Source organism: Palaemon carinicauda, chromosome 7, assembly GCF_036898095.1.
Source record: "Palaemon carinicauda isolate YSFRI2023 chromosome 7, ASM3689809v2, whole genome shotgun sequence".
In the NCBI taxonomy this organism is placed as follows: Eukaryota; Metazoa; Arthropoda; class Malacostraca; order Decapoda; family Palaemonidae; genus Palaemon; species Palaemon carinicauda.
Window position 1 is genome coordinate 58,817,027 of NC_090731.1, and position 21,963 is coordinate 58,838,989.

Sequence of the window (21,963 nt, forward strand, 5' to 3'; positions counted from 1 at the left end):
CAGGATTAATAAAACTATAAACAAGCAAAGAAAGAAGCAAGAAGAGCAGTCGAAAATGCAAAGGCAGAGACATTAAATGAAATCTATAAAGATATGGAAACTCTAGAAGGAGAGAAGAAAATGTTACGAATTGCTAAGGCCCGAGGTGCTGCATCCAAAGACCTGACAAATATAAGGCAAATAAAAGATGACAATGACATATTTCTAGCAGAAGATAATGAAATTAAAAGAAGGTGGGAAACTTATTTTGAGGGACTATGGAATGAGAAGAACCCAAGAACAGTATTTGAAGATGGACTCCCAAACGAGGCAGTTACCATAGGAGTGACTTGAGGAGAAATAGAACAAGCAGTAAAGAAGATGAAAAATAGTAAAGCTACAGGAAAGGATAATATACCAGTTGAGGTACGGAAGAGTCTTGGAGAAGAAGGCATAGATATCTTGTGGGACCTGACACAGAAGATCTTCAATCAAGAAAATATGCCAGAGGAATGGAGAAGCCTAATCAATCCCATCTATAAGGGAAAGGAAGACATTCAGAAATATGGCAACTACTGAGGCATAAAGCAGATAAGCCATACTATAAAAATATGGGAGACTATCATTGAGAAGAGAATCAGATATGAAACAACAATCGGTGAGGAACAATTTGATTTCATGCCAGGAAATGGGACTGTAGAAGCAATATTTGCTTTGAGACAGATGATAGAAAAAAATCGGGAGAAATCAAATGGATTACATATGGTCTTTATTGACAGATGAGAAGGTATACGATCGAGTACCACGTTAGGAATTGAGGAGATGTATGAGAGAAAAGGGAGTCCCTGAGAAATACGTAAGAATCACCCAAGATGAGTATGAAAGGGCAGAAGCAAATGCTAAGAACAATATAGGCCTAACAGAAAGTTTCCCAGTAAATGTGGGACTACATCAGGGGTCTGCATTGAGCCCTTACCTATTTGATCTGGTTATTGATATAGTCACACAAGGTATTAGAGATCAGTTTCCTTGATGTATGCTTTTTGCTGATGATGTTATACTGTATAGCACTAGGCAAGAGGTAGTAGAAGAGAAACTGGAGGAGTGGAGAAGAAAAAATGGAAAATACGGGATTGAAGATCAGCAAGAAAAAGACACAGTATTTGAGATTGAAAAATGGCAAGAATGGGGAAGTTAGTTTACATGGAGAGAGATTAAAAAGGGTTTAGAATTTCAGGTATTTAGGATCAACAGTTACAGAGGATCGTGATCTAGGGGCAGAAATAAACTACAGAATACAAGCAGGATGGAAGAATTGGAGAAAAGTGCGTAGCGTACTATGCGACAGGAGAATAAGGGTTAAGTTGAAAGGCAAAGCACATAGAACAGTTGTGAGACCGACAATGATGTATGGAGCGGAGACGTGAGCAATAAAGAAGACGGAAGAGAAAAAGTTAGATGTGGCAGAGATGAGAATGTTGAGATGGATGTGTGGGGTGACAAGAGGAGATAAGATACGGAATGAGGTAATTAGGGGTACCACAGGAGTTAGAGAACTATCAGATATGAACCAAAAAAGTAGACTAAGGTGGTACGGTCATGTCATGAGAAGAGATGAACAGTTTATTGGGAGGAGAGTAATAAAAATGGAGGGAACGAGAAGGAGAGGGAGACCAAAGCAAAGGTGGGTGGATTGTATCAAGGATGACTTTCGATCAAAGGGATTAACCAGTGATGAGGTGTGGGACAGAGGTAGATGGAGAAAGCTGACCAGAAACATCGACCCCACACAGAAGTGGGAAAAGACGTAGACAAAGAAGATATATATATATATATATATATATATATATATATATATATATATATATATATATATATATATATATATATATATATATATATATATATATATATATGTGTGTGTGTGTGTGTGTGTGTGTGTGTGTGTATGTTTTGAAGTCGTGTGATACGTTAAAGGTTGTTGAAGCTTTTATATTTGTGAGTTAGGTCATAGATAAAAATAAAAGAACTGTTGTTTCACCTGTTTCATCTGGATGACGTCATGCCCGGATTAAGATGGACGTGCAGATTCACGTCAGATATTTAGTGACGAAGCATTCGCTTATTTCTTGAACAGTATTTTTGGTTGATTTTTATTAAATTCTTCCTGGAACAATACTGGCATATTCCATTCTAATGCTGAATTCTAGTATTTATTATGAGAATCTTTACCCAAAAAAAAAGAAAAAAAAAGAGATTAGAATTATCAATAGAATTCTTGGAGTTTATCTAGTCTTAAAGTAAAGACACAACAATGAAAAGGAAAGAAAAGAGGATAACGCTTTACATGGGAAATCTTAAAGGTAAGAACACCAGAAACTTCAGTAGTAGATGGAAAGAAACAATTAAATAACCATATACTCCAAGGATCACTATCTACCACCGAGAAATTGTAGGAAAACATGGCTCAGCGGGTGTTACGAAGCTACTTGAAAGGAGGAGGGAACTTAATAACAATCAAAATAGAAGATAGTTTCAAAGAAGTAGATTAGACTTATTGTCTTACCTTCCGAAAGCAAAACTCAAGGCGTATTATCGCAATCATGAAAGAAAAGTTTAATTTTATGAATACCAGTTAAAGCGGCTTCAATTAGTACTTCAAACAGTATCTTGTAAAATTAGAATTCCTTCATTACGGAATAAACATAAAAAATAGTACCATCAAAGATATCTAAATATTTGAATGGTTTGGTGTAAGTTTAGTTTCATAGTTTATATCAATTCAAAGTTTGTTACTGATATAAAAAAAAATCATGTTATTTAATTGTTTCTATGATTATAGAGTTTATCCATTGCTTCTCTATTTCTTTCCTGCAGGTTGTGATGGGCAATTTGGTGACGTCCCTGACTGGTGAACGCCACACTGGGGTTCGAGTCCCGCTTAAACTCGTCAGTTTATTTGGTTGCTACAACCTCACCATCCTTGTGAGCCAAGGATGGGAAGTCTGAGGGTCTATCTGCTAAGTCCTCAGTAGCCATTACTTGTTCCTCCTATTTCATAATTTGGATTGAGGGGGGAGTTGGGCGCTGATCATATGTATGTGGGTACACTCGGGCACACTGTTCTATCTTATATTCTCTCTCTCTCTCTCTCTCTCTCTCTCTCTCTCTCTCTCTCTCTCTCTCTCTCTCTCTCTCTCTCTCTCTCTCTCTCTGTATATATATATATATATATATATATATATATATATATATATATATATATATATATATATATATATATAGAATATAAGATAGAACAGGAAAAAATTATGAAAAAAATAATATATATATATATATATATATATATATATATATATATATATATATATATATATATATACTATATATCTATATATATATATATATATATATATATATATATATATATATATATATATATATATATATATATATATATCCTCCTCGTGTTTTTTTGAAATGATGTGTTGGCCATGGATGTCTGGTGGTTTATCAAGAGGTTGTCTTTTTCTCGTCTGTTTCTTTTACTTTTCAAAACCATCCTTACTCTCCTCCCTTCAATTGAAATGGCTTTCCTGAAGGGTATTTAGCCTTGCATGGTGTATCGGATCCTCCATGTTGACCATTTTTTCCTACTTTTTTTTTCTCTATTCTATGGGTTTGATCAATCACTTTATTTATATTTCTATACTATTGTTCCTGTTATCATTCTTGTTAATTTGGTTTTCAAGTATGATGTATCTTTTTTGTCATGAATTCTTATGCTCTCTGGAGACATTGAGCAAAATCCAGTACCAGTTCGTTCTAGATTTCGTCCATGTCGTCTTCTGTATTGCAATATTCGTGGTCTTCATACAAATATTCAAGACCTTACAGTTGCGTCCAGACAGTATGATATTCTTTTGTTCTCAGAAACTTTGGCTTTTAATATGAGGCACTCATCTGAACTCCTAATAACTAATTTTAAGAAGCCAATTATGTTGAAATGCGATGTCATTCCTATGGCCAGGGGAATGGCAGAGTATATTAGGACTGAGCACCCTGCTTCTCATAAGTCCTGCTTTGAATGTGGATGCCATGAGATTCAGGTAATAAAAGTTTGTGGCAGACATAACTTCTATTTGTGTTCGATCTACCGGAATCCTGACATGGATGATTCTATCTTCGATTGTCTTCTTACCACTATGGCTAAGATATAAGAAGATGATAGGAATGCCTCTTTTGTCTTTGTGAGTGATTTCAATGCTCAGCATAGGGAGTGGTTAAATTCTGTTTCTCCTAACGATCACCACGGCTTAAGAGCTTTAGACTTTGCCTCTGAATCAGGCTGTGAGCAAATCATAAGTGAAGCTACTCATAGTTCTGGTAACTGCTTAGACCTCGTATACACCGACTCCCTTGGCGTTATAACTAGTAAGGTTGGTTCTCCAGTCGGGACATCTGATCATGCCTTGATTTTATTGGCAGTGAAGACTGAGCAGCCTGTCCCTGGTGTATCTTACTCATGTAAGATTTATATGAAATCTCAAGCAGACTGGAATGGGATTTTGCATGATCTTTTGGGCTTGAACTGGTCGGAATTGTATAGCAGTGTTGATCCTGTAGTCCCTTTGAATGAGAATCTAGTCAGAATAATTGATAGGCGTATCCCTTCTCGTGTACTAAGGTACCTATTGAAGGACAAACCATGGTTCAATGATGATTGTAAACGTGCTTATTTGGAGAAGCAGGAGGCCAATCATCTTTGGTAGGGTAATAGATCAGATCTTACCCGGAATAGCTATACTCAGCTTAGAGCTTTTGCACAGAGTTTATGCTTCAACTGAGAAACAATACAATTTAACCATAAAAGAAACCTTTTGTGGTACAACCCAGCAGCATAAGTGGTGGACTACCCTTAAATCTGCACTCTTTGGTGTAGATGCAACAATTCCTCCTTTACTTAAACCAAATGGCTCTGTCACTCACTGTCCAAAGGAAAAGGCAACCCTCTTGGCAGATGTGTTTCATAGCAAGCAGAGTAATGAGAATATCGAACTTCCTCATTCCGTTTTCCTAAGGCTAAACTAACTAGTTTAGCTTTTCGTTCTCGTGAAATTAAAGCTCTCTTGATGGACCTGAATGTTTATGTAGGTGTAGATCCAAATGGTAGCTTCCCTATGTTTTTTATAAAGACTGCAAATTTCATAGCTCTAATGTTATCTGCTATTTTGCGCAAGTTAGCAAAAAGAGGACCTTTTAGCACTTGTTGGAGAATTGATATGTTAACCACTATGTAAATGTGTTTGTGGTAGCTCAAGTCCCACTGATTACCGCCCAATTTCCATAACTCCCATATTATCAACAGTTCTTGAATGTCTTTTGGCAAACACCTTAATAGGTTTGCTGAAGGTAATCGTCTGTTCCCTAGTTTGCCATTCGGTTTTCGTAAAGGTCTTGGGGCATTTGATGCCCTTCTTACAATCTCTAATGCTGTACAGAAATCCCTTGAATTGTGTTCAGGAAGTTCATATGACTGGCCTTGATTTTAGTGCTGCCTTTGACAGTGTTAAGCATGAGGCCCTGGTTTTCAAACTCAAACAGTTGGGAGTGGGTGGGTCTTTTCTTAGTATCATTATTGAATTTCTAAATAATGGATCGTAAAGAGTTGTTGTTGATGGCCACCATAGTGAGTATAGGTATGTGATATCCGGTGTCCCACAGGGTACTGTTCTTGACCCATTATTTTTCATACTATATACGCATGACATGTGGTTTGGTCTAGAAAACAAGCTTATTGCATATTCAGATGATACTACTCTCTTTGCATCAATTCCATCTCCTGAATGTAGTTCTGGGGCAGCTCAATCCCTTAATAGAAATCTAGCTAAAATTAGTACATGATGCAAATTATGGGGTATGAAGCTGAATCCTAACAAAACTCAAATTATGATTGTAAGTAGGTCAAGGACCATGGTTTCTCAACATCCGGATCTCAGCATTGATAATGTTTCTTTAACTTTGTATGACTTTTAAAATTGTAGATGTAATTCTCGACAGCAAATTTACTTCTGAGAAACACCTCAGGTCTGTGCCTTCTTCAACTGCACAAAAAAAAAAAAAAAAAATGGCTTATTGAGAAAGTTTTTCATGATTTTCTGTGATCAATCTATTCTGAAGAAGTATTTAAATTCTTTCATTTTACCTTGTTTCGAGTATTGTTTTCCTGTCTGGTCTTGAGCTGTTGATTCTCATCGTAATTTGTTGGATAGGAACTTACGTTTTATTAAATTTCTTATTCCTGATCTAGATATTAATCTTTGGTACCGTCGTTCAATTAGTTCATTATGCATTTTACATAAGATTTTTTATAATTCTGACCATCCTTTACATTCAGATCTCCCTGGACAGTTCTATCCTGTTCATAATACTAGGTATGCAGTTAATTCTAATAGTCAGGCCTTCTCCATCATGAGGCTCAGTACTACACAGTATTCTAGAAGTTTTATTCCAGCTGTGACCAAGTTGTGGAATGATCTTCCCAATCGGGTAGTTGAATCAGTAGAACTTCAAAAGTTCAAACTCGCAGCAAATGTTTTTATGTTGAACCGACTTGCATCTGTCCTTTTATAGTTTATGAATTAGTTATTTTGTAATGTAAATGTTTTTAAAATATTTCTTTTTTCTTAATTTTCATTACTTCTTATATCGTTTATTCATTTCCTTATTTCCTCTCCTCACTGGGCTATTTTTCCCTGTTGGAGCCCTTAGGCTTATAGCATCTTGCTTTTCCAACTAGGGTTGTAGCTTAGCTAATAATAATAATAATAATAATAATAATAATAATAATGTATGGTCAATCTCTAGGGCTTAGTCCTGCTTGATAGGGTAATGCCACTCTCTCTTGCCTATGCCATTCATGAGTGGCCTTTAAACTTTTGAACTGGGTTGTCTTCTCTTTTTGAGCACTCATGTTTTAAGAATTATACTATATCTAGTTTGTGTTATTTTTCATAATAGTAGCAAAAATAAGAATATAGCATATTATCGATCTAAGAGAAATTTTAGATAATCAGACCACCGGGAATATTTATGAAGGAGAAAGCCTCATTTACATTTCGATCAGAGTCGAAGTTGTCAATGTCAAGGAGGAGGGAAAATATGTTTGTTGAAGATCTGGAACTTGGCATAGTTAGCGAATCTCTATCGAATTTTGATATCGAGATCTGATGAAATATCAATCTGATAATATATGCGAATAATAAAGGATGGGGAACGACTGGATTTCTAGTGTTATTGTTTATTTCGTCTTATCTATGTCATTATCAATGATATTACATTAGCAAATTAATAATACATTCAACTATTAAGATTTTTGTGGTAACACCAAATGCCTTTTCCCACTCCTATAGTTATTATATTGATATTAATTTTCTATATAATATTTGTACAAACATATTTTAATGGATAATTTCTTGATGGTGAAACTAGCCTTGAACTTCCACAGCCCCCACCATCGTTAGAGAAGACTTATCTCAAGAGGTATTAAGTGTATTGACGCAAGAACGTTCTGGTGTGATCAATTCACTAGTGCAATTCAATTGCAAAACAGCAATGCTAGCAATTTTCGCAACACTTAATTATCGTTCAAGTATGTTTCGCCATGAGGTTTTGAATATAGGATATCATCACTATCTTCTTTTAATAAAGCCTATTGTTAATGTGTATACAGATATGTAAGTTTATGTAAATAATGCAAAGAAATTCTTCAATTCATATAACGTCATAGGCAGGAATCTTATGGATGTGGTGGTCTATTGGAAACGTCTCTACCTAGCGATTTGCTGGACAGGGCTTCGAGATTCGCTTAACCTTGATAATGTATTGCAGTGTTTGCAACCTCACCGTCCTTGTGAGCTATTGGGAAGTCTAAAGATCTACCTGCCGAGTCAACAACAACCATTGCTTAGCTGTCCCTGGTCTTAGCTTGGGTGGAGTTTAGTCTTAGCTACTGATCATATGTACAGTATATATGACCAGTCTCTAGGGCATTCTCCTGCAAGAGAATTGTTACTTTTCCTTCACTCTGCCATTAATAATTTCAACTTAATTCCATTCGACACGAAGTGAGAGCTCAAGAGAATTCTGTATCTTTCGTGGAACTATCATGTTACTTTGAGACAAAAAGCTTTGCCGTTTTTAAGTTTGACATCACCAAAGAATACTCATAATGTTTTACCGTGCTTTGAAATCCCGTTCAAATAGATAGTGAACTCATTACTGTTTTTTTTAACATCTACATGAATAAATTTTTGGTCATTAAAAAGTGTTGATCCGTCAGTGGTAGGAGTTGCAATTATTATTATTATTATTATTATTATTATTATTATTATTATTATTATTATTATTATTATTGATGACAGTGAAACTACTCTCTAAAAACAAGGTTATGTTGATTTGACGAAAGATATTTTCAGAGGCCGCAATGTATAGCATAATGAACGTATAAACGATAAGCATAAGTCTTTCATTCAATCCCCCATGGTAGCAGAAGAACACTGTTAATAATATGACAATCCTTTGTTCTAAATCCTGATGAATTGGTGGTATTGACGAATGTCACTTGAGGAATACTTTTGTTTAAAAGATTTGTTTTTGCATGTAACTGCAAGTTCTTGAAACAACAGCATTTGACGTTTTTAGTTGTTAATTGGTTATTTTGGTTAGATAGTCCAGATATAGAAGCACTCTTACATATGAGGATGATGTTCTCATGATTCATAAATTTTTGGCGAAGTTTTGCTGTAGGCTCTATATGAAAGAAATAAAAATAAAAAACAAAAATAAATTTTTACCAAATTATTTCGAAGTGTTACTTAAAGTCAGGTAAATTCATATAAATTGGAAAATTCATGTAATTTGGAGATTTTATATCAAACTGAATGTGTTTAAAACATCTTAGTTAATGGATGAAGGTTTTAATTCTAGGTATTGGTTGATATAATAGAAATAGAGGACCATTTTACCTTAACTGTTATTAGCAATCCCTGTCGCTTACGAAGCTGTCACGAAAAATGTCAAGATTGATTTCAGTATTATGTCATAGAATGGAAATGGCATATGCTATATCTAGAGTCATATGGTATTTTAAGCATCTTCTTACACCATCATATTATGTGACCAAGTCTTTTGTTACTCCAATATTGTGAAGGAAACATTCACAAATATCGTGCAGTGGTAAACATGGCGCTAAAATCTTGATCATCCAATAGCTATGTTATGTGAAAATCTCTCAAAATATGAAATAAAAAAACAAGTACCAATTACTCCAAAATAATGTTGTATTAAATGTGGTGATGTTTTTTTAGCGGTACAAAATTTTTCTGCCTTATTATAACTATTCATTTTGTTATTTTTCTTACTAGTATTTTTATTGTTTTCTTTTCATATGGATTCTCTTAGAATTAAAAATTTGTAAAATGAATTATCTACATATTTCTAAAAATAAAAAAACAAGGTTTGATTGTTTCCTCTAATTAACCCTGGTTAATTTCTGGTGTAAAAAAACAAGACTTTGCTTTATGAATAATTAAAGGAATATAATCCCGTAAGTAGCAGCTTTAAACAGAACTTTCTCTATTAAATTTCTGATCAAATGTCTTGTACAATAACAGTGTGTGTTAATGTCATTTTACACTTATTTGACTCCCTAAAACAATGTTTATATTTTTGCAATGAATAACAGTGAAAAATATAAAATAATTGCAATTTTGTATTGTGTCGAGTATAGTTGTAGATTATTGTATACAGTATCTGTTTTGGTATTTCGTAACATCATGTAATAACTAATAACAACAAGATTGTAGAAAAATTCTTCTTTTTATATTGAATAGCAATAATAAAGAATCGAGGATGGAATAAAAAGAGAATATTGTAATTATATTTTGAATTGATGTAAATTCGTTATTTCTTATTTTTTTCAGACAATTCATGAAAAGAATATCTTCTCTATACATTGCTTGAAAACCAATAATCTTCAATAAACTGCATGATCAATTGAAGATAAAGATATAACCGTGGATTATGTGATAACTAGAATAGTCAACGTTTGCCATGGTATTAAAACTAGTGACGGAGTGTTGCCATATTTGAGCATAAAAATTATATTTCACATCTTTTCCCTTTCGATCTTCTTTCTTAACTAGATTCCTTTCATCCAATTATTTGCCGTTGAGTTCAATATCAAACTCATTGAGCTGGGTTAATGGGAAGATAAATCCAATTATTCTTTTTTATGAGGTAAGTCTAGCTTACATTTTTTAAATTATCCTCTGGAATTTGAAATTTGATGTGTATTACGACCCCTGTGAGGCCATGGTGCAAGTTCTTAAAGCACCAGGAAAGAGAAGGCAGTGATACAGTGTTCAATAAAAAACAAATCTCAATGGAGACGAAAACACGAGAGAAAACTTAACAATGTTTAATACACACATCAAAAAAAAATAAAAAATAGTCAGCCTTGTGACTACAGGACAAAAATGCCGTCCTTAACAGTAATATAATAACCCATAGGCAGTAAATAAAGGGTCCCCCCCCCAAAAAAAAAGAAAAAAAAAAACTTACCTATTACTAAATAAGGTTAGGAAGGAAGGAGGAGACATACAGCAAGAGAACACTTAAATTCCTACCTGATATTATAAAGCCTAACCTTAACATTAACACCTTGGGGCTATGGCAAATACATTTTTCTCTATATGAGAAAACTATACAGATACAGAAGATACCCTAATAGGTGCTCTCAGATTATAGAGGGAATAAAGGGTTACATCCACACTTGTTGGTGTTTAAGGGTGCTAGACTGAGGGACATAGCACCGGGGAACTCTGACACAGGCCCCCAGCAAGCCACTAGGTACAGCGTCACTCCTCAGGTCATCGCTATTGGAGGGAGTTCTGAAGCACAGGTAGCAACAGGGGTGTACAAACAGTATTGCTACCCTGAAATACTAAAAGGATATTACCTGTTCACAGACTCCGTACGTTCCTCTTCGGGCCACAATGCCCCACAACTGCTGCGCTAGCGAAAAAGACGTCTGGAATGATGCAGAGGTGCCCTTCCTGCGTCCACTCGGCCGGGAAAAACTCCTCTGCGTCGACCTGAGCCTGCAGGAAGTTCACACCACTCACAAGCACTAGCCTAATAATAATAATAATAATAATAATAATAATAATAATAATAATAATAATAATAATAATATTGAGGAGGAGAAAAAGCATATTCTCATTATATATTCCAAGATATGGTAAAATTATTCACTTACCATTAATACAATTAATCATAAAAACCAATAAACATGAAATATGAACGTCATGAAAGTGTTCAATTTGATTACGCCACCAGATAAACTGATAATTTGTGGACAGCTGTTTACCACATTATCATTTACTAACGATTAAATGATCGAAGTTTTGATTTAGAAGGTTCATTGATCAAATGAGCAGTTCTATGAAAACAAGCTTTACAAAGGCCACATTAGATTTTATCTCGCAATTGCGTTGGTTCTGAAAAAAAAAATGAATATTCATAATCATACGCATTTAACATTTAGCTGGAATAATTTTTTTTATATTGGAAATATTCCTGTGATTAAAAGATATGACACTGTACATTTTAAAATGATTGATGAAATATATATATATATATATATATATATATATATATATATATATATATATATATATATATATATATATATATATATATATATATTCATATATATATATATATATATATATATATATATATATATATATATATATATATATATATATATAGAGAGAGAGAGAGAGAGAGAGAGAGAGAGAGAGAGAGAGAGAGAGAGAGAGAGAGAGAGAGAGAGAGAGAGAGAGAGAGAGAGAGAGAGAGGATGCTCTCTCTCTCGAGAGAGAGCATCCCCCCTCTCTCTCTCTCTCTCTCTCTCTCTCTCTCTCTCTCTCTCTCTCTCTCTCTCTCTCTACTTATTGATACTACTGATGTCATCTTAGTCGACTATTGCTCTCTCATCCTTCCCTCTGATTCAGGTAGAGTGCATGGAAAGGATAAAGAGGATGCTACAGAGGTGATGAAGAGATCTCAGAGGTAAGATATAACATTCAATTGAAACCCCTCCACCCCATCATCCACCCCTCTCCCCCTCCCTGAGATATTGGCCTACATCCTCTGGAAGGGGTAGTGAGGGTATTGTGACATGCAAATCCTGAAGGATCCCCTCCGTCTTGGTCATGGTATTCTGGGGGAGTCTTGCGTCATGTTCCATCTGTTATTTCATTCTTTCTTTTTTTCAGTAATCCCAGCTCAGTTTCATTTGTTTGGAGATCTGTGGGCCTCTAATTATTTTCCTTTGATTTAAATCGACTTTGTCTTCCAAATGTGGCTTTTCATGCTAATGGTATCATAGCATCTTTTCCTATTTTGCAGTGTATTCTTTTAGCTTTTCGTTCTATTTATCATCGTATCCCAGCCACTGAGGAGGGCACGCCAGCCCCATCTTGGTGCCTGTTCCAAGCCCGGGTAAATGGGGAGTGTTGGCAACAGGAAAGGCATCCGGCCATGAGAAATTAGCAAAAACAACTACGGTCAGTGAGTATAATCAGAGTGCAATTAATGCTAGGGCATCCCCCTTAAGCGTCGTGTTGGGACCTCGCCTGATCTCTCTGAAAAATCAGCAAGGGCTACCGAGTCATAGGCGGGCTGGGTTAAAGAGGCAAGCTGAGAGGAAAATATCTGAGAAAAGGACGAGAGTAGCAACTCTGAATGTGGGGTCAATGACTGAAAAAGGGCGAGAGCTGTTTGACCTCATGGAGAGAAGGAAAATTGGAGTGCTGCGTGTGCAGGAGACCTGGTGGAAGGGAAATAACGCACGAGAACTAGGTGAAGGTTGTAAATTATATCACAGTAAAGCAAATTTGGAAGAACGAAATGGAGTAAGAATGATATTATCAAAAGAGTTGATGGAAAATCTTATTGGGGTGAATAGGAAAAATGACAGGATTAAGAGTTTAAAGTTAAGACTAGTAGCAACAATAATCAATGTGGTGTCTGCCTCTGCACCGCAAACTGGATGTACACAGGAGGAGAAGGATATATTCTGGGAGGAAGTGGACCAGGAGCTAGGAATAATTCCTGCAAAGGAAAAGGTAATTATAGGAGGAGATCTGAACGGCCACTTGGGAATTAGTAGGGAAGGGATAGAGAGTGAATGGAGGTTGGGGTGTGGGTGAGAGAAATGATGGGGGAGAAAGAGTGATTGATTTTGCATTAGCTCTTGACCTAGCCATGATCAACAACTTCTTTGAGAAGAAGATTACCAGACTTATTACTTACAGTAGTGGTGGCAGGGAGAGCCAGATAGATTTGCTGCTGTGTAATAGAGACCATCTGAAGGAAGTTAGAAATTGCAAGGTGATAAATGGGGAGGTTGTAGCAGCATAACACAAGTTAGTGGTAATTGATTGCACACTAAGGAATTGTAGAAGTAAAAAGACGAGAATGGACCCAAAGATTAAGTGGTGGAAATTGAAATAGGAAGAACTGAGAATGTTGTTTAAGGAAAGAGTCCTAGAAGCGGAAAGGTTACATGAGGATGTATAATAATGGTGGACCGAGAACAGTAAAGTGATTCTAAGGATCGGTGAGGAAGTACTTGGAAAGTCATCAGGAATAAGACCCCCAAATGATAAAAAATCGTGGTGGTGGTATGATGAGGTGCAAAAACGGATAAAAACCAAGAAAGAAGCCAAGAAGAAGGCAGATCTATCAGGACAAAAGCAGAATAAAGAAAACTATGAACAAGCAAAGAAAAAAGCAAGAAGAGCAGTAGCAAAGGCAAAAGCAGAGACATTAAATGAAGTCTATAAACAGATAGAAGCACCAGAAGAAGAAAAGAAAATATTACGAATTGATAAGGCCCAAGAGGCTCTATTTAGAGACCTGACACATATAAGGTCAATAAAAGATAGCAATTGTATAGTTCTAGCAGAAGAGAATGAAATTAAAAGAAGGTGGGAAACTTATTTTGAAGGACTATTGAATGAGGAGAACACAAGAACTGTATTTGAAGATGGACTCCCAAACAAGACAGTTACCATAGGAGTGACTACAAGAGGAGTAGCACAAGCAGTAAAGAAGATGAAAAATAGTAAGGCTACAGGACCGGATAGTCTACCAGTAGAGGTATGGAAGAGTCTTGGAGAGGAAGGCATAGATATCTTGTGGGACCTGACACAGAAGATCTTCAATCGGTAAAAAATGCCAGAGAAATGGAGGAGAAACCTAATTATCCCCATCTATAAGGGAAAGGGAGACATCCAGGAATGTAGCAACTACAGAGGCATAAAGCTGATAGGCCATACTATGAAAATATTGGAGAAGATCATTGAGAAGAGACTCAGAGATGACACAACAATTGGTGGAGAACAATTTGGATACATGCCTGCAAAAGGGACTGTAGAAGCAATATTTGCTTTGAGGCAGACGATAGAAAAACATCGGGAGAAACAGAAAGGATTACATATGGTCTTTATTGACAGGGAGAAGGCATACGATCGAGTACCACGTTAGGACTTGAGGAGATGTATGAGAGAAAAGGGAGTCCCTTAGAAATGCGTAAGAATCACCCAAGATAAATATGAAAGGGCAGAAGCAAATGTTAAGAGCAGTATAGGCCTAACAGAAAGTTTCCCAGTAAATGTGGGACTACATCAGGGGTCTGCATTGAGCCCTTACCTATTTGATCTGGTCATGGATGTAGTAACACAAGGTATCAGAGATCAGTCTCCTTGGTGTATGCTTTATGCCGATGATGTTATACTGTGTAGCACTAGGCTAGAGGTAGTAGAAGTGAAACTGGAGGAGTGGAGAAGAGAAATGGAAAATAGAGAATTGAAGATCAGCAGGAAAAAGACAGAGTTCTTGAGATTGTAAAATAGCGAGAATGGGGGAGTTAGTTTACAAGGAGAGAGATTGGAAAGAGTTTAAAATTTTAGGTATTTAGGATCAATAGTTGCAGAGGAAGGGGATCTGGGGGTAGAAATAAACCACAGAATACAAGCAAGATGGAAGAATTGGAAAAAAAAAATGTGTGGAATACTCTGCTACAGGAAAATATGTGTTAAGTTGAAAGGTAAAGTACACGATTTAGCTTAGTCTATTTTCACATCCTGTAATGGCTGTCGTCACACACTCCCAACTCTCCAATGTTCCCTTGGGTCATGTGTTTATCTATGTATACATTACCTATATATATATATATATATATATATATATATATATATATATATATATATATATATATATATATACATATAAATATGTATATATATATATATATATATATATATATATATATATATATATATATATATATATATATATATATATATATATATATATATATATAAACTTATATGTATATATATAAAGTTATATATATATATATATATATATATATATATATATATATATATATATATATATATATATATATATATATATATATATATATAACTTATATGTATATTTATATATATATATATATATATATATATATACATATATATATATATATATATATATATACAGTAAATATATATATATATATATATATATATATATATATATATATATATATATATATATATATATATATATATATATCTTCTTCTTCTTCTTCCCAGCTTGTTCCCATTTTTATATGGGGTCGCCGTTGCGGATGAGCCGTTTCCATCTTTTTCTATTCTGCGCTTCTGCCTCATCAATCCCCTTCTCCTGTAAATCTCCTCTGACACAGTCCCTCCATCTCTTTCTTGGTCTCCCTCTTCTTCTTCTTCCTTGAACCTCCATCTCCATAGTATGTCTCCCAACGTGGTCCTCATCTCTCCTCATCAAGTGTCCATACCATCTCAGCCTCCCTTCCTGCACTTTCTTTGATATTTCCACCACCTTTGTCGACCCCCTTATGTAGTCATTTCTTATCCGATCCTCTCTTGTCACCCCAGACATCCACCTAAGCATTCTCATTTCTGCCACATCCATCTTCTTCTCCTCTGTCTTCCTCATGCTTGCTGTTTCTGTTCCATACAGCATTGCTGTTCTTACCACTGTCTTATGAAATTTTCCTTTCAATCTCAGTGGTATTCTTTTGTCGCAAAGAACTCCTGAGGCTGCTCTCCAGTTGTTCCAGCCTGCCTGTACCCGATGTTTAACTTCATCTTCCATACCTCCTCCAACATTAACAAATGATCCCAAATACTTAAACTTATCAACTCTCTTTATCTGTTCTCCCCTAAGCTGAATACTTTCTCTATCATCCCCCTCACTGGTGGTACACATATATTCCGTCTTAGATCTACTTATTCTCATTCCTCTGTCCTCCAGTACTTGCCTCCATCTTTCCAATTTCATTTCCAGATCTTCCCTGCTCTCTGCGCACAGAACAATATCATCTGCATACAATATGTTCCATGGTACTGCCTCCCTTACCTCTTCTATTAAAACGTCCATCACTATGTTAAAGATAAATGGGCTCAGAGCTGACCCTTGGTGTAATCCTACTCTCACCTCAAAGCCCTCTGTCTCCCCAGTACTGCTCCTCACTCTAGTAAATACATTACGGTACATCTCTTGTATCAGTCGAACGTACTTTTCTGGCACCCTCCTCTCCCTCAGACTCCTCCACACCTCTTGTCTTGGGACTCGGTCATAAGCCTTTTCAAGGTCAATGAATACCACATGCAGGTCTCTTTGCTTTTCCCGGAATTTCTCCATTAGTTGCCTCAGACAAAATACACCATCTGTTGTTCCCCTACCCTTCATGAATCCCATCTGCTCTTTACCTATTTCTACTTCTTCTCTTAGTCTGGCATCTATCATCCTTTCCAGTATCTTCAAAGTGTGGGACATCAATTTAATACCTCTGTAATCCCCACACTCTTGGACATCTCCTTTCCCTTTGAAGATTGGGATCAATATACTCCCTCGCCACTCATTTGGTATCTTTTCCTGCTCAAAAATCTTTATCATGAGGTCATAAAGTATATCTACTCCTTCATCTCCTAATGCTTTCCATGCCTCCACAGGAATCTTGTCTGGCCCAGTTGCCTTCCCATTCTTCATCTTCCTCAGTGCATTTATTACCTCTTGCCTAGAGAAACTTATTACCATGCCAAAGTTTGCCTGTCCATCCTCTCTTAGTAATCTATTATTTTCTTCATTTAACAGCTGTTCAAAATATTCTTTCCATCTCTTTACAATGTCTTCCTCCTTTCTAAGTACTACACCATCTTGATCTTTAATTTGTTTGATGTGTGTAATATCTTTGGTGCTCTTATTTCTAGTCTTTGATAGCTTGATCATCTTGTTTAATCCTTCCTTTGTCCCCAGCTCATTATACACATCATCATATGCCTTAGCTTTAGCTTGGGCTACTACCTTCTTCACCACCTTGTTTTTCTCTCTGAGCCTCTCTCTGTCATCCCCTGACTGTGACTCTTCCCATCTCTTCTTTGCCTCCTTCTTATCTTTTACAACTTTCTCAATTTCTTCACTCCACCACCAACTCTCCTTTTCTTCCCATATGATACCAGATGTCTCTCCTAGTAACTCCTTTCCATGCCTTCTCATTACTGCTGCATTTCGTGTCCACCATTCTTGAACATCTTCAATTCCTATATCAATATCTTCCAAAACCCTTCTCTTAAACTCTCTCATTTTATCTCCTTCCCTCACTAGTTTGTACCACTTAATTTTCCTTATCCCTTTAGCTTTAGCTTTTCTTTCCCTTTTTAGGCCTAAGTCCATACATAGCAGTCTGTGTTGGGGGGCTACATGGTCACCTGGGATAACCTTGCAGTTCTTGACCTCCACCAGCTTTATCCTTTTATACAGGAAGTAGTCTATCTGGGAGCATCTTCCCCCACTCCTATAAGTTATTAGGTGTTCCCTTTTCTTCTTAAAGAATGTGTTTACTATTGCCATGTCAAATGACACAGCAAAATCCACTACACTCTCTCCTTCTGGGTTTCTCTCCCCAATTCCATGGCCCCCATGCACCCGACCAATTGCCTCATTCTCACTTCCCACGTGGCCATTCAAATCTGCCCCCACTATGACCCTCTCCAGTTCTTCCAGTTCTTGCATTACTCCATCCATGTCTCTCCAGAAATTTCCCTTCTCCTCTTCTGTGCAACCAACTTGAGGTGCATATGCACTTATAATATTCAGAATCTCTCCTCCACAACACATCTTCAATCTGATGATACGGTCATTCTTTCTATGTACCTCTATCACCGCATTCTTCAGCTCACCAGACAGTACTATGCCAACTCCATTCCTACCTTGTTTATTTGCTCCGCTATAATATAGCTTATATCCATCACCCAACTCTTTAGCTTTATTTCCCTTCCATCGTGTTTCCTGCACACACATAGCATCTACTCTCTTTTCCCTCATCAAGTCTGCTACTTCTCTACCTCTCCCAGTCATGGACCCAACATTAAGCTGACATATTCTGAGTCCAAAGTGAGCTCGCTTATTTAGCTGCACCCGCTCCTGATGCAGTAGCTCTCGCCTTATCACAGAGTTAGGGCGATGTCTCTGTGCGTCGTTTACGGAGTACGCCCTAGCATTACCTCTTTCCCTATTTTGGCTCATTCCATTTAAGGTTTTGGCACAGGTTTTTACGGTCGGATGCCCTTCCTGACACCAACCCTCCCTATTTATATATATATATATATATATATATATATATATATATATATATATATATATATATATATATATATATATATATATATATATATACATATATATATATATATATATATATATATATATATATATATATATATATATATATATATAAACTTATATGTATATTTATATATATATATATATATATATATATATATATATATATATATATATATATATATATATATATATATATACAGTAAATATATATATATATATATATATATATATATATATATATATATATATATATATATATATATATATACAGTACATACATATATATATATATATATATATATATATATATATATATATATATATATATATATATATATATATATATACAGTACATACATATATATATATATATATATATATATATATATATATATATACATTTATATATATATATATATATATATATATATATATATATATATATATATATATATATATATATACACACACACACATATATACACATATGTATATGTATGTAAACATATATTTATATTTATTTAAATACATACATATATATATATATATATATATATATATATATATATATATATATATATATATATATATATATATATACAGCGTATATATATGGGTCCTGGTGCTCAGCTGGTAGACCTATAGTCTTCCCCAAACCAGTTATCCTTAGCGCACAGGGGTGGTTAAGTTGCAGATACTATAACTATCAACAAGCCCCAGTCACGCGATCACCAAGCAGGCTACCACAACCCTATATGCCTCTTTGATCGCTGACTGGCCTGTTTTGAACTAGAGCCGGAGATTCTAGCATCAGTTTGTAGGTAATCACTTTTTTTGAGATAGGGAGGGAAAGACGACTTTTTTTTCAGAGTAATGACAAGAAATTAGGAAGGGCGATTAGTTGACGTAAAGGTTACATAAGATATGCTTAAATTTCAACATCTATACAGTACGACGTATGTAATGAAAATGCTCAGTTAATTTCTATTTTTAAAAATGTTGTTTGTTGAAATGTGGCAATTATTTTAGCGTTTGAAATTCGAAACAAAATTAATTTGGGAAACTTGTCAATTACCCATGGCATAAGAATTAATACGCTCCAAATATTGAGGTTTATTGAATATTTCATTTGTTTTTATATGAAGGGTGCGTATTGTTTTCGGAAATATAAAATTCTTATTTTTTATGAAATTTTTTAGTTATTTTGCATTTTCCTACGATCTTTTTTTTTCTAAAATTTCATATTGATTTCACGCATATCTATGATTTTTTGTAAAGCTAATGTTCTTATTAGCCGTTGTGATATTTATTATGATACTAATGTATTTTCTCCTTTTTATATGATATATATATGTATATATATATATATATATATATATATATATATATATATATATATATATATATATATATATATATATATATATATATATATATATGCGTGTTTATGTATACTGTATATATATATATATATATATATATATATATATATATATATATATATATATATATATATATATAGTTTTTATTTTATTTTATTTATTATTACAAGCTTAGCTACAACCGTAGTTGGAAAGGTAGAAAACTATAAACACAAGTACTCCATCAAGTGATAGGAAATGAGGAAATAGACTAACTATATGTGAAATAATGAAATATCAATATTATATATTAAAAATAAGTAACAACATTAAAACATACCTTTCATATATAGGCCATAAAAGGAGACGTATGGCAGCCTGTTCAACATAAAAAAAAAAAAAATCTGTAATTTCCAACACCGTTCCAAACGTCATAGAAATGTGAAGCGAAAGAATAGGAAAAGTTTACTTTTACATATGTATGATTGTGCGCTCACAAGACATGAATCAAAGACTTTTGAAGGAGCCACAATGAGATGCCAATGTTCTTAGAATTGTATTCATTGCGATATTGTTTCTCCAAAGTTCCCAATATTGCATCAACGGATTTTTTTTTTTTTTTGAAACAGTAAGCTCTTACCGGATTAGTTGCGAGTATGATTTTTGTTTAGAGCGTTTAGTAATATATATATATATATATATATATATATATATATATATATATATGTGTGTGTGTGTGTGTGTGTGTGTGTGTGTGTGTGTGTTTGTGTGTGTGTGTATATATATATATATATATATATATATATATATATATATATATATATATATATATATATATATATATATATATATATATGTGTGTGTGTGTGTGTGTGTGTGTGTGTGTTTGTGTATATATATATATATATATATATATATATATATATATATATATATATATATATATATATATATATATATATATATATATATACAGTATGTGTGTGTGTAAGTGTGTGTGTGTCGGTTGTGATATGTTGAAGCCTTTGTATTTGCGAATGACGTTAAAGATGAATATAAAAGAACTGTTGTTTCACATGTTTAATCTGGATGACGTAATGCCCGGATTAAGGTGGACGTGTAGATTTACGTCAGATATTCAGTGACGATCAGTGATGAAGCATTCGATTATTTCTGGAAAATTTTTTTGGGTCCTTCTAGAACAATACCGGCATATTCCATTCTAATGCGGAATTCTACTATTTATTACGGGAATCTAAACAAAAAAAAAAGTAAAAAAAAAAAATAGAGATTAGATCTATCAATAGAATTCTTTGAGTTTATCTGTCTTTAACTAAAGAAACAGCAATGAAAAGGAAAAGATAAAAGATAGCGCTTTATATAAAGAATCTGAAAAGAAAGAGCACTGGAAACTTTGGCAGTAGAAAGAAAGAAACAATTAAATAATCATATACTCCAAGGATCACTAACTACCACCGAGTAATTGTAGGAAAAGGTGGCTAGACGGGTGTTACGAAGCTACTTGAAAGGAGGAGTGATCTTCATAAAAAGCAAAAGAGAAGATGGTTTTACAAAAATAGAGTAGACTGATTGCCTGGCCTTCCGAAAGCAAAACTCAATGGGCATCATCGTGATATGAAAGAAATGTTGATTTCCACGAATACAAATTAAAGCTGCTTCAATTCGCACTTCAAACAGTTTCGTGTCAAATTATAATGCCTGAATTACGGAATAAACAGAAATTTGTACCTTCAAAGATATCTGATCATTTGGATGGGTTAGTATAAGTTTCATTTCGTAGTTTATATGTGATTTA

The 21,963-nt window shown here is 34.5% G+C and overlaps 1 protein-coding gene and 1 pseudogene across 1 annotated transcript; both read left to right on the forward strand.

The window, feature by feature from the left end:
* The first annotated feature begins 360 nt into the window (after positions 1–360).
* LOC137644308 (uncharacterized) lies at positions 361–11,174 on the forward strand (annotated as a pseudogene).
* A 926-nt stretch (positions 11,175–12,100) lies between these two features.
* Positions 12,101–14,283, forward strand: LOC137644309 (uncharacterized). Its single transcript, XM_068377296.1, has 3 exons — positions 12,101–12,117; positions 12,665–13,255; positions 13,650–14,283. The coding sequence occupies exons 1-3, from the start codon at positions 12,101–12,103 to the stop codon at positions 14,281–14,283; spliced, it is 1,242 nt and encodes a 413-aa protein (XP_068233397.1).
* The last annotated feature ends 7,680 nt before the right edge of the window (positions 14,284–21,963 follow it).

What these genes read in the sequence shown, in the direction of transcription:
- LOC137644309 (XM_068377296.1), top strand. An exon ending in GAATGGAGGTTGGGGTGTGG is followed by an intron (nt 13,256 to 13,649) that starts GTGAGAGAAATG and finishes GACCGAGAACAG; the next exon opens with TAAAGTGATTCTAAGGATCG.